At 43.4% G+C, this 14,469-nt stretch overlaps 1 protein-coding gene across 6 annotated transcripts in view; it reads right to left on the minus strand.

The window, feature by feature from the left end:
- CCAR1 (cell division cycle and apoptosis regulator 1) overlaps positions 1-9,549 on the minus strand; it is a 26,985-nt gene extending 17,436 nt beyond the window's left edge. Inside the window, exons 1-7 of one of the 6 annotated variants that reach the window (XM_052677990.1) lie at positions 9,442-9,549; positions 8,716-8,832; positions 3,127-3,299; positions 2,503-2,547; positions 1,814-1,846; positions 647-840; positions 16-130 (exon numbers count right to left, since the gene is read on the minus strand). In XM_052677990.1, the coding sequence (XP_052533950.1) occupies positions 16-130; positions 647-840; positions 1,814-1,846; positions 2,503-2,547; positions 3,127-3,299; positions 8,716-8,788 (633 nt within the window). In that variant the 5' untranslated portion in view covers positions 8,789-8,832; positions 9,442-9,549. Of the gene's footprint in view, positions 1-15; positions 131-646; positions 841-1,813; positions 1,847-2,502; positions 2,548-3,126; positions 3,300-8,715; positions 8,859-9,441 lie in introns of all 6 variants that reach the window. The other 5 variants (XM_052677994.1, XM_052677991.1, XM_052677989.1 and 2 more) reach the window with 5 other exon arrangements.
- Between the last annotated feature and the right edge of the window lie 4,920 nt (positions 9,550-14,469).

Raw genomic sequence — 14,469 nt, forward strand, 5'->3', positions numbered from 1 at the left:
GGGCAACCCTCCTACCTGATTTGGAAGCGTCTGGATCCTTTGTGCATTCCATTTGAACGGCATATTAGGATTGTAAGTAGCTTCCACTAAAACTCTGTCACCCACCTGAGGTGTCTTTCCTTTAACAGCACTGCAAATATTGCAATAAGCATACTGTGAGTCTTATTTAGCTACAGAAACTATTTTTACATTTATAAGTTATGTTTGAAGCTGGGGAAAGCAGATAAAAGTTCACAGAGAAGGCTTAAAGGAAGAAAGGTACAAGGTACACTCAGTTTGGAGTATGAGAAAAAATGTTACACCTGTCCTTGGCTCTAACACAAATTCCTCAACTATACTGTATTAAGATAGGCAGATAGCAAAATATATGCATTTAATCACCCACAAATTCTGCAATTTCATATTATAAGGAGCTCACTATCTTCTGCATCTCTTAACTTTGGATTCTGCATTAAGAAAACTCAAAAATTCATGTAAGGAACTCAGATCTACTGTCTACTAACTCAGCATCTGACTCGGTGCTGACTGAGAAAAGCTAACTGCAGACATTGTGAGTTGAGTCACAGAATTGTAATGCAGTAACATAAACCTTTTCTCTAGCAAGGGCAGCACAGAACACATCAGCAGACAAGTGTTTGCACCTTACCTAAGTTGAAAAAAGACATCTTCATCCACAAAACCAAATGTATCATGCAGTTTAGTAACAACCCCAGTGAAGACGCGCTGCTTTTGCGGTTGCGTTTGCTGCTGGCTTGAGCGGGGCGCTGGGTAAGAAACTGTTATCTGGGCTGCTGGTTGAGGAGTAGATAGGCTAAGACTGGTAGGCAGTGCAACAGCTGGCTGCAAGCAAAATAAACAAAACAAAAAAAATCACCTAACCAGATGATACATCTACAAGGAAGTTTTTAACCAATGTAGAGAAATACTTATGAAATCTCTAGAGCAACTATTCTGAACAGAGATTTTCAGAAGGTGGAAGTCTTTATTTTTTTTTATTTTTGAAGATAACGATCTTTCGACTTCGAATGGAGTCTGGCTTTATCCTTTAGAAAAGTCAACTTTCTCAAAATATTAACACTGTCTAGAAAAAAATGAAGACTTCACTATCGTGTGTAAGTAACCCATACAGTGGGTTGAAGAGAGAGAAATGCTAACTCTGCTATTAAAACATGCTTACAGATCACTCCCCAGTTGTACCCCAACTATTTATTCCAAGTAGGTTAAAGGCTGAGGCTAACAGAGCCCTTCCCTAGCCCAGCAAATTTAAGTGCTTGTCTTCTTATTAAAACACAGTAGAAGACTGAAATTAAGTAAACTATTTTTACCTCTTTTTTTTTCTAAGAATGATGTTAATTTTTAAATTTAATTTTTTAAATTTAAATTTAAATTATGTTAAATGTAAACAGTACTAGAACCAATGCAAGTGTTAAATGGCTGTATGTTCAACTTTCTCAAGCTCAGCAAGACTCTCTGTAGACCTCTAGTATTCATACTGCAATAAGGTTAGCACAAAGTTAAATTCCTCTTTAAAGGACTTTCCCCATTACTGCAAAACAACTGAATACTTGAAGTTCAGAACAAAAAGAAGTATTCAACATACATTTCCTTCAATATGAAGGAAAAGCAGTTGCCATTAAACTTTTGAAACCAAGGCTATGCATATTTTAACATCTGGATAAAATAAATCTATACCAATAAGATGGCCACTCATATTAGTTCATTTTACAGATTGAAATGCTCAGGAAGTCAGAAATTTGTGCTCTTGCATTATCTGTGTTTGGGGGTGAAGACCAAACAATAAAACCAAACTAACCTGAGTTAAAATGGTCTGCTGAGGTTGCTGCAACTTAAAATAAATAAAGTTATAAATTAATTTTATATGCTTAAGGAAACTGTACAATTTCACCTCCTTTTTACAAGTAAGAGCAGTTTTTGCTTAATCTGAGTCACTAAAACTTTGGGGGTTCGATCATTTAAGCAGATTGCATATTCATAAAATTGTGTTCATTTGGTTAATTGTAACACTGTGCAATTCAGATTTATTAAGTAAGCAGACGTTTCCTTGTAACTGAAAGTTAACAGGAATATAAAAAAAAGTTTTGGCAGCTGGAGAAGCTTAGGCCTGTAATCCCCATGTCCTTTTAGTCTTTTTCAAAGTCCTGTAAATTCAAAGACCATGAAATATGTAAAAGGGAACTTTTTTTGGACAGCATCTTTCCAGCAGTTAAAATACATGGCCCTGATTAGAGCAAAGTTTAGAAGGAATTGTGTACACATGGAATACTATGTATGTTTTATTTTCTTTTTGCATTAAGGTAGGCAGGCTTCTGTTCTGGATATATCTCTCCAAGTTTGTAAACTTCAAGCTCTCTTTCACTACACAAAACGTTAATTACTTTAATAACTTCCCACGTGAGGATGTTTTTGTAGACAACTCCTACAATACACACAACCAACATTACTTTTCAAGTTTGTGATGTACACAGTAAGAATCAGACAAACCTGTTGCTGTACACTATAGAGAGTCTGCTGAGGCTGTGAATATTGCTGAAACAGATAAAAGCAAAAATATTTCATGAACAGGAAGTATTATTAGGCCCAAAATATCAAATCCAATTAACTACTAGACACGTTTGAGATAAAAACTATTCAAATGTAACAATAGAATATAGAAATATATCAATATGTACTACTTTTATAACAAATATTCTTCATCTTTAGACTGGATTTTGACTGGACTTCTCAGCCAAAGCTTTACATTAGCACATACAGGAGAATCTGCACGAAATCATGAAAAATGACATCAGGTTACATATGGTTACTGGGGATATTTGCAATTTGAGATATTCAGCTTAGGTGTGGCAGAACTCCTTTTCCTGGACTGCATTCCATAGCCAACAGTCAGCACCTCCACAGCCAAAATTCCCACCTTCCCCAATTGATCCATCTGTCAATAGCTGCAGACCTACGATCCTATGGGTTTTGTTTGTTTGTTTGTTTTTAAAGTCTACAAAACAAAGGTAAATATTCCCCCATTTTCTTTCCTTATACATACTTCTGCTTCACAAAGCCAGTGTTTTATATTTCTAAGCTCCTAACAACAACCGCAAACGCTCTGTTCTTTACCTGCTGTAAGGCAGCTGCTGCAGCTGCCGCCTGCTGCTGCAAAGCGGCCGTCTGAGTTAGCTGGTAGTTGGCTGGCGTTTGCGTAGTCAGCCCTGCCGCGGCCAGCGCCGTCTGCTGGGTGTATATTGTAGGAGAGGCTCCAAGCAGCGACGGCTGCTGCACACCAAGAGCAGCTGAAAGGAGAAGGCACACATCAGCACCAAGAGTGGCTTTAAACAGATTCACTTTCTCGCAGTTGTATTAGACGCGGCACGTGATGCTTTACTCCTCAGTCAAGCTCCTGAAGTACATAATCCCACTTGGGAAAAAAAACAGCGTAAGGGATCACACTCTCTTTTACTAAATGTATTTACAAACAGTACAGTACAGCAGAGGCACGGAGACTTGAATTTCCTTTTCTCTCAAATTGCATATGACTGCACGGCTATACTAACTGTCAGCCCCGTCTCTCGCCTGCTCCAAACACATGCATTCAAGAAAAGATGCAGCATGTTTCAGGCTTTGGATGAGTGCAGTAAGGATTGTTGCTCTCTTCTGCACATCAATTAGCATTTCATTCTGAGGGTGCGAGAAATCACAGAATCATAGAATCACAAGGTTGGAAACGAACTATAAGATCATCCAGTCCAACTGCCTTACTGTAGCAACCGTCTCCTTACTGTAGCAGCAGCTCTGGGGTGAGGTTTATAGAAAGTGTGCTCCGCAAATGCACAAGGCTTGGCTTCACTCAGTGCTGTCTTTGTCCCAGAACAAGCTGAATTTCATAGCTGTAGGGGCTGGTAGAGAGTGAGCAGCTCTGTAACAACAGGGAGCTTCATCACTCCTCACACATAAAGGGAGCCAGCCACGCTGTCTCCTGTCTATGCTGCACAAATCCACACCATACAGAAGGAAAAAAGTAATAATTTTATTGTCACATCAGCTTTTAATTCACTGTAGAATATGAAGTAAATCATAAGCAGCAGCTATCCACGTGGTTTGTCTCTTCCAACGATTATGTTTTATTTAAGGAACTCCTAGGTACAGAAAACACCGTAGAATGCAAATCTCAGTAAAGAAATGCAAACCCATCTGGAAACCTGCTCCACCTACAGCACGAGTTTGTCAAGCAAGCTACGTTCAACTGTGTGATCAAATATCATTAAAGCAAGCTATCAGTGGTTCATGTGCTTCAGCGGAACTAAAGAGAAGCTCGGCACAGAAGCATGCTGCCAGCAAAAATGGGTCAGCCAGCCACTTTCAGAACATTCAAGGTGAACAGGGCTACTAAAGACACAATGATATTAAGAGCACATACACTGCATTCTTCCTGTGGAATCACACTCCACACTGTTCCTGACCCCAAACGAAGCTGTCACTTCTGACCCACAGATGCAGTAAGACTGCTTTGTGCTTAGTGACCAACAGAAAATACACAGGCGCTGTAATCAGCATAACAAATTCTGAATGAGGCAAACCCCTCTTCTTACACTGTTCTCTGCAGGAAGGTAAAAATACTTGGAAAACAAGTTGATGACATTAAGCATCTTACAATTTTGGAATGAAATCTGTAAGAAATCCATTAAGAACCATGAAAATAATGATCACCGGTATGATTTATATCAAATATTTCACATAAGTATTCCAGGAAGTAAAACTATTTTAACAGTGAAATCAACCATTCTACAGTACAGCAGAATAGCAGTATTTCCAATATGATGCCACTTTCCCCCTGGAAAATTCCAACATTCACTTGGCTTCAGAAGCCAAGTAAACCAAACGTGGGTCTCCTGCCAGGACGGGCCCTGCACTGCCTCCATCCTCACACCTACTGCTGCTTCTCCCTCTGCCAGTTCCAATTACAACCCCAGTTCCTGACCATCCAGAAGCACACTCTCACCAATGTCTTATATAACACACCTTAAACAGACCCTAGATCTAATCAAAATGCTCTGCTGATGTTATCCTGGAATAACTTCCATTTTTCTTGTCTAATATTACTTTGCTGGCTCATTCAGGACAAAAACAAACAAACCACCAAATGCATTATTCTTTCACTTCCAAATGCTGAACAAAAATTCCTATTAGCACATGAGTTCACTTAATGCTACTGACTTTGAATCTGTTTGACTACGCTAGCTACCATTATTCACTCTGAAGTTTATTCTAAATCACCTATGGCCAAATCTGAGTCCTAGGCTGCAGCTCAAACATCCTTCTATCTCATAGAAATTTCTACTGTTACAAACAAATTATAATTTTTTTTTTTTTTAAAGCAATATTTAACAGTTCCTCTTGCTTCTCAATTCCAGCGGTAAGTGACATAGATCTATGTGTTACAGTAAATAAGCAGCCTGCCTACCCAGGGCTCTGGATGCCTCTCAGAATTGACAGCAAATGTGACTTCCCACCACACACTTGTCCTTCACCGACACTTCTCTTAGTCATCTTATAGCAGCCACGAGCAACAACAGGGCACAACTGTTGCATTAGATCTCGATACAGCAATGAAGACAACACTCATCAGCCAGGACTTCCCTGGGACCACAGCTGCACAAAAACAGGTTCCAAAACACAAGGGGGACATCTCAATCCTGAAGATAGCACATGCTAAGCACCGTTCCACCAACAAAACACACTGAGAGAGCAGGAAGGTATCTGAGGAATTCACGCATCATCACACGAATCAGAAGTACTTAGAACAAGCACTTTGTTTTATCTAGAAATTTCACATTTTTAATTTCCTACCTTTCAAGTTTCTGCAATAGCTACAGTCTACACTTTAACTATTCTGAAGCAGCATAGCAGGGACTTCATTCTGTTTTCAGTTATGCAATGCACAAAACCATTCCACTAGACAACAACTTCACCACGTGGCTCGTCAAAGTCTCTCCTCACCAAGCATTTACTGGCCTCTGGAATTACTTGTCTTCTAACACCAGAGGCACAGACAGCAATTAGTAAATAATTGTCCCAGAACAATCCCAGGAACACTTCATTACATGGTATGTAACCCTACAAGTACCTTAGAGTGATGTACTTTAATTATTAAGTCCGAACTAGTATAGTGACTTCTTCACCAGAAATGGCCAACACACTATTAAAGTCAGCAAGAGAAAAAAAAAATCCTCCTGAAATTATCTTTTTGCAACTATCAAATTGATTCTGCAATATAATCAGGCACCATTTGTGACCAAAATTTAGGAAAAGCTCCACATCACACAGCTTGCATTATGAAAACCAGGATTTCTTTCCTCAATATGCAAGCACCCTGATGCTTTGGAGAAGGAGCCCAACACTCCAATAAAAACAGCTGCCATTCATAAATCTGTTTAACAGCTTTTACAAAATATTGGTATTTCTTTTTCAGTCTGTTCATGAACATAAAGATTTACTCAAGCCAGCCTGCACAACTTCTTGATCTCAGCTGCAGGCGAGAAGCACCACATGCCAGTCAGCACCCCCGATCAGCAGAGCAGCCCAACAGACAGGCAGGCACACCTCCGTGTGAAAGCTGCAGGAATGGGGGCTGCTCAACTGCAGCTCAGAGCTGAACTGCTTCAGCTCTCAGCAGGCCAAGGAACACACGTTTTTCAGAAAGATTTCTTGCACTCCCTGCTACAAATCAGGACAGCCAACAAGGAAGGAAACTGTGTACATGAGCACTACAAATGGAGCAGGGGTGGCAGTATCTCAGTGACTGGAATTAGTAATAAAGACAAGAACGACAGAGGACACAGACGTGCCAACTGTGTATAGCAGCAGGAACAGGAAGGGACCACAGAGAGCGATGTAAGGAGGTAAATGCTTTCAAGTGATCGCGAAGGACAGTGGAAACTCTGCAAGAAGATGGCAGAATTGCAGTTAAACATTAGTCTTCAGAGGCTGCTATGTTAGCATCAGGTGCTCCTGGATTAGATGAACAGCTGAAAATCCCTGGAGATTCCCTGTCCTCATTTAACTGGTGAAACATCTCACACAGCAGCAACTGATGGTCCTATCCCAATTAAATTCTGCATTTCGTTTAATTGAAGGAGGCTGAGAAGCAGGCTAACCAAAGGTAGAACTGCAGGAACAGGACTAGGGATCAGAAGTGAGGCTGTGCCTCCAGTGCCCACACTCCACCCACTATCTGCCCAGGGCTCCTTCTGGTCTTTACCTTGGGAAGTGTAAGATGGCTGCTAGCTACTCTCTCCAGATTTGTGTGGCCTTCCCTCCACAGAAGCATGAAGCCAGCCCTCAGGCCAGCCTTGTATCCACCTCCCTGATGTTCTGGCTGCTGAGAAGGCCCCAGCCCCGAGGCTGCTGTCCTTCAGTTCCCCCAAGGTGGCACCAAGTCAGACACTACAACCAATGGCAACATCTGTCTCTCCCATGCTCACTACACCTGCCCTTGCCCATTGGTAAGCAACTTCTCAGAGGAGTGGCACCACTTGAATGAGGGAAGCACAAGTTATTCAGAGAAATGAGGAAAACTGCACGCAGCCAGCTGGTGGGGCACAGCAGCAGCAGAGGCAAAGGGCTGCACAGGGGTAACCTGAGACTGCATGCAGCTGAGGTCACAGGTGAGGGAGGCAGTGTCCTTAGGGTATGCCTTCAGGCTGGAGTTGCACCCAAAGGAAAAACTGGAGATGGAGTAAGTTAGGGAAAGCAGAGTCAAGAGAGAGTTGTTGGTTTGTCTGTCCAGGCACACAGCTCCTGTAAATAACAGGTATGCGTCCTCAGCTTGTGCTCAGAACTCAAACCCTGACCAGGGAGGGATGGCACGCTGCTTCAAATCAAACAGGAGTAAGACTCCAGAGATAATGAAACAAAAAACAGACAATTCTTTATCCTGAGTCCTCGAAGATGTTCCACATCTTTTTTTTTTTTTTTAAACCATTATTACTACTATTCACATCAGGCAACTTATAATATTAAGGAAAGTTTGTATAGAAGAAAAAAAGCAGCTCTGAAGTTCACCACACAGCAAGCTTCACATTTCTGGCTCAAAACCCTCAGCACTATAAAACAACGTGAAAACAAAATATAGCTTGTTAAGTTTTCAAAAATACCGTGCTGCAACCAAAGAGGCCTCTCAGGTAAAGCAAAAACACCCCAATACCAGCAGGGCGATGTCTCTGGGTTCTAGGTTGGTGTTAAATATATACAGATATACAGGCACACACACACATATATACAGCTGCTCCCCACCAAGTAGCAAACTTCAGGGACGTCTTCACTGTACAAAGCATGCCTTCTGTATTAATAAGATGAATTACTTTGTAAGCACCAATTTAGGCTGCCCTGGAAATGAAACTCTGGCAGCACTTCAAGAACAGCAGTGCCTTACTGGGGCTGACATTACTTAACATGGAGCAGCGCGGTGTGATTTACACACCGCTGGATATGAATAACTCAATACCTTGTTTACTTATCCTGTGAATCAATAGAAATCCATCTGCGATTTTACTCATCTCCCTTCACAGAGCAACTGATATTAAGTCAAATATATTTAAGCATCTGTACGGTGTGGGAAGCTGCCAACATGAGCCGTTTATAAAGAACACTGCCGCCTCTCAGGGCTGCACGCCCGTGGGAGCCCGGCGCAGATGCCGTGCAGTCACTGACCTGGCTGGGACACGGCGGTGGCTGTAAACTGAGTGGCCCACGGAGGGTTCTTCTGTCCTCCGAACTGAGCCATGGCGAAAGGCAAAGCTCCCGGTGCCTAGCTTCTGGAACCGCAACCTACGAGAACAGAGCGCAGCTGCGAGCTTTGAAACACACGCAAACAAAAGAAGAAAAAAAAAAAAAAAAAAAAAGAAAAAAAACGCGCTCAGTGCCCGCCAGCACGCGGCACCGCGGGAAACACAAACTGCCGCCGGAGAGCCGCCACGGGCGGGCCGGGACGCAAAGCAGCGCAGCGCTCCCGGAGCCGCGGGCGGAAAGGAGGGGGGGGGAGGGCAGAACGGCGGCCCCCGCACGGTGCGGCACAGCCTCGGGGAAAGCCCGCCGCCACTCCTTCACCACGAGATTTTTAACTAAGACAACACCAGAAGTACAAAGGCAGCAAAAAGAAAGCAGCAGCAACAAAACGCCGTCTCGGCACGGCCGGAGCCGCACGCCGAGCCCGGGCCACGGAACGGAACGGAACGGCCCGGCCCGACACGGCACGGCCCGGGCGGGAAGCGGCCGCCCGCCTGCCCTCCCCCCACCTCTCCTCTTCCTTCTCCTCCTCTTCCTCCCCTGACCACCGGCGCCATCCCACGCGCCCGCTGTGGCCCCGGCTCCCCCCACGGCTCCCCCCACGGCTCGCCCCGAGCAGGCCCCGCGGCCCAGCCCGCCCCACGCCGGTACCTGAGCGCCGCCCGATCGCGGCCATTGCCGGCCCCTCCGCGCCGCCCGCACCTCCGCTCGCCTACACCGCGCAGGCGCGCGCACTCCCGCGGGCGGCGCCGAGCAGCGGCGCACGCTGCTGACGTCACGGTCTCCTCCCATACGGGGCGGGGGACGCCCGGCGCGCAGGCGCGGGGCGGAGCCGAGCAGGCAGTTGGGCGCGCGCCCGGCCCGCCGCGAGCGAGATTGTGAGGGGGAGGCGTCGGGCGCCATCTTGGCCGAGGCGGGCCGGCTCCGGCGGGCCACCATCTTGCGGGCGGGTCAGCTACTGCGGTCTGGGCAATGCCTCCCTTGCGATGTACGGAGGCGGCGGGCTCGTTCCCTTTGTCCCTTCTTCCCTGGCGTGTGTTAGTGCACCGCCAGACGCTCGTCCCGGCAGCCCGGCCGCCTCCTGGCCCGGCAAAGCCACTGAGAGAGCGGCAAAAAGGAAAGCCGTCTCACCGTATCTTTCTGGCGCGCACGGCAGCTTCACGCCTGCGGGGTGACGGCAGCACACGAGGTGGCAGAAAGCAGGCTGCCCAGGGAGCTGCTCTGCGGCAATTCGCAGTCAGAAACAATTGCAGTAAGTAGTGTGAGGGCTACGCTCATCTCTCATCCGTCTTTAAAGGACGTCGCAAATAGCGCGTTTTCAAGCCAAGTTTACTTTGAGGTGAAATATGCACGCAGGGTGTTACTCGCAGTTGGAGGGCAAAGTCAAGACGACACTGAGTCAGAGCAGGACTTCACGGTGTTTTATTGTAATTAGAAACAAAAATTAACAGTGAAACGAGATCTTGAGGGACAACAACACGGAGCGGGCTGTCCTGCAGGGGCAGCGGGCTGCGTTGTGCCACAGGAGGGGAGCTAGAGGAAAAGGAGACCGCCACATCAATTCCTCTCAGCGTTTTGTATTCAGTAATACACAAAGACACAGCTGCCTTGGAGCTTACACAGAAGTTTAAATGCTTTTGACCAATCAGCATGGTTCTTCATATTTTAAATATTTCCGCGTTTTAAATAGTACTTATGTCTCTTCCTGATGTAACTACATCAAATGCAATTGCCTTGACTAAGGATCTGTACTCCATGACCTACGAACGATTTAGAAGCTGAAAAAGTGCTGTTTAATACTATAAATGGAAAGGACAGCGGCAACATTTTATAAAGCAGAAATTTGACAGCAAATATCAAGATGCTACAAAGTAGCTCTATTCTTCAGCCCTTGAGGCCAGGGCCTTTCACTCTGAGGATGCCTAGCTCTTCGTGATGCTCTCAGGGAAAACCTTAGAAGCTCATACAAAAGCCTAGAGTAGAAGATGGTTTCGTGTACTTTCTCCTTTCCGTGTATGCATACTGCAGCCATAACTGGCACATACTGCCGTTGCCCTGTAGAGTACACTCATGACTCCTTTTGATTTTCTTGGGTTCTGCTGTTATGACAAGGAACAGTTTAAATGGGAAACAGTGAGGGGAAAAAAATAAGTAAATGCTTCTAGGCTTTTTTTTTTTTTTTTTTTTTTTTTAAGGAAGAAAGGAACGAACAGCTACAACAAAATTCAGGCTTAAATGAATGTTGTGTGCTCTTTTCCCCAAGCCCTAAATATCTGTTAAGTACACCAGACAGTTCAGACAGTTGCTACAGAAACAGAAGACTGGAAAATGTGACAGTTCTACAAGTTAGTTTAATTGGGCAAACTGAGAAAAAGTGAGGAATCAGAAGTTAAAAAGCTATACTGTGTACCTGGCATCCAGCATTCCTGGTGGTTGCAGAAATCTGTAAGAACAAGCTGGGTATATTGTGGAGAGAAAAGATGATTTGTAGATACTATAATTAAAGAGCTTTCTATGTGTTCTGGCATGAATGTCACATTTAACAAGGATGACTGCAGAAGACCAAAGGAAATAACTGTGGTATCAGGAAATGCTACATAGCAGTAAAATCTCTGGGTGCAAATAGTTATTATTTGGGATTTCTGGTCTTTGATACTCTGCTGCCTAGCTTTGCCCAGGAAAGCTTGAAGGTGGTCTGTGCTACAGTTCTGAGCAGAAGTTTTTTGGAGTGAAAAATTATGTATCCTTTTTGAACTGATGTTAATTTGGGAGTAAATGAAACACTTACTGCAAAGTGTTTAAAACTAACAGCTTTCTGTTTGTAGTTCTTAAGAATCCATGACTAAAAGAGCTCTCAGAAAAACACCTCTTTGTATATCACAGCACAATCATTGAAATAGATACATTTTCCACTGTGACAACAGCAGGCAGCCTTACTGATTCAGCAGTACAGAAGAAACAACAAGTGCACCAAAAACCATAAACACACAAGGGGAAGCATGCTGATCTTGATATCGAGTGTAACCAGAGCAGATTTAGATGTGGATTTCACAGGTCTCAAATGAGCATGCTGGTTGTTCAAAACCCTCACGTGTGACGTGCTTTGAGATAGGGGGGTTTCCCCATCAGCCCAGGGATTGTGAAGCTGTGCTGGTTCTATGTATATGATGTAAGTTTTACATCTGCACTGATGTTGATATCATCAACATTTGCCACACTGTATTTGTTGTTTAGTGCAGTATCTCACCTTCCAGTGAAGGAAGACACACACAAGTAAGTCCTGTAATTCATGTTAGAGATACAAACATTTGACTTTAGTGAAACAAACAAATGACACCAACTTCAGATCTCTGAGAAGTTGAAGCCACAGAAAAATGATGATATACTTGTCATTAAGTAAATCCTTACTGTCTTCAAAGCACCCCTGAGATATCTCCTTAGTGTGATTGCATCATGAGATTACCACAAAACAGAACATTTGCTGCGGAGCTTTTGCCGTCTAACGGAGTCACTGGGTATCAGCTGCAAACAATAACTGTCAGTGCCTGGAGAAATAAGTTATACCTGACAGCCTTAGAAAAGCAGAAGTCCTATTTTTGTAATAAAATGAAACAAGAAACTGTTATAACACTTCATCCTTCCTTTGAAAATATGGGCAGGGTTGAGGTTGTTGTAAGGACACAATAAGCCATGTGCTTCAGAGGCACCATCTGCACTACCACAGGCTGCTTCAGTATTACTCTACAATAAATCACTGTACATTATTGATATTTCATAGAGAGTAACATGCCAGAATAAAAATGTTTTGGCTGAACAGTTGTTAAATAGTGAACTTCATAAAAAATAAGTTAATAATAACTTCTATAACATACTTATCAACCAGCTGTCACTGTGCAGCAGCATAAAGGATATTGTGATATTTTCCTGCATCATGTAGAACTAACCTGAGATACTTCAGGTGCAAACTGTGAAAGAAAAACATTGAAGGAAATGCGTAAGAAGCTTATCTTTGGTCAGAAAAGTAATCAGTTTTGACTGTACTATGTGGTTAGGAGAACTGAGCATTTTTACCTTTGCAGATATCTAGCAATATCTGACAATAACAATGGTTCAGTTGATGGCTTTTTTTTTCTTTTTTCTTTTTTCTTTTTTCTTTTTTTTTTTTTGTGTGTGTGTGCTCAAATTGCAGGAGTCATTTGAAGTCTAGAGCCCTTAGAGACACCAACAGGCTTTTTCTTGCACAAAATCACCTGTTGTAGTCTTTCCCTGCTTTAGAGAGGATTTGATAAAGGTGTTTCTGAACTGGCATGACCCCTCAAAAACACGACGGGGACATCATCAAGTTAAATCAACCTGACTGGGTGTAGCAGATTGCAGATAACATTCTGTATGTGTTTGCTTGTTTTTAAGAGTCTCAAGGCAAAGAGAGAAAGGGTTTTATGGTTTGTTGTATTGGGACAAAGTTAAAGAAGTTGAGAACAGATTTCTGACAAAGTGTGAATTACTGTAGATGTCCTGTAGTAATATGGATTGGTACAGATGTTAAAACAACTTTTAATTATTTTGAAGTTAACACACACAAGGAGCACAGGGACCATCAGACACAGTGCACTTAACCGGTAAAGTTCACTGCCTGAAGGAATAGGCAGTAAATGGGTAAAACAACTAGAGATCATGTTTTCAGGGAGCTCAAAGAAGAGAATCTTATCTCTTGGTCCTCATTTATTCACATTGCCAAAGCAGTGGGAAGTGACAGTCTATAAAAGGCCCACCTTCTGGAATTAGGACTACTACTGAGTGCTTTGTTTGTAAACTCTGGTGAGAACATTCATCATTCTGAGTGAAGAAATGACTCATAAAAGTCTTAAAGTGCTAAGAAAAGCCAGCATGATGCTGGTTTTCTACCACATCTCATCTGCAGCATGTTTCTGGAAAGAAAACCCTCTAACTCCCATGTGTTGTTATAGACATTGAACTTAGAAGGTAAATGCAATGGCCGCCTTTCTCAGGCATGAAAAAGAAGAAAAAGAAACCCACCCAAAAAACACAAAACCCCACCCTTTTATTAAGGCTAGTTGGTGTTTATAGCTATAATTTAGCCGCAGTGGAGTGTCTGGCATCACTCCTGACACAGGGGGCTACAGCACACTTTTGCTGAGGAAACCCAGTCAGCTCTGCAGGAACTACCTGGAATTCTCTCTCAGATGGGCACATAATGAACGGCTGCTGGAAGCTTGTGGAATTACGTAAAGAGTAAAATGCAGTTCTCAGTATTTCACCCTGCAGCGTGTGTGATACAGTTCATACACAACAGGTTGGTTACTGTTGCTGCGATAGATAAGGGGAATAAAACCAGGGATGCAAACAAGGCTGGCTCCGTTCACAAATGTGCCTAACAGAGCTGAAGGCATTTCCATTGTGACACAGCCGTGTCCACAGCCAGAGTTAAATTATGAAATAATAACATTCAGAGAAATGGTGACAGAAAAAAAAAAAAAATGAAATCAGGTAAAAAATGATGTACAAAAAGCAGTCTGTTAATATGATAGTGCTGCCCCCAGGAAGAAGGGGATTCTTTAGGTGGAAGTGAAGAATGCCTTTTACAGAGCTGCTGCAGTGTGGCAGCAGCAGCTCAGGGGAGGTGCAATTCAACAGAGCCCAGCTGTTACCAAAGCTGAA

Source organism: Tympanuchus pallidicinctus, unplaced genomic scaffold (genome assembly GCF_026119805.1).
Source record: "Tympanuchus pallidicinctus isolate F22 unplaced genomic scaffold, pur_lepc_1.0 scaffold16, whole genome shotgun sequence".
NCBI lineage: Eukaryota > Metazoa > Chordata > Aves > Galliformes > Phasianidae > Tympanuchus > Tympanuchus pallidicinctus.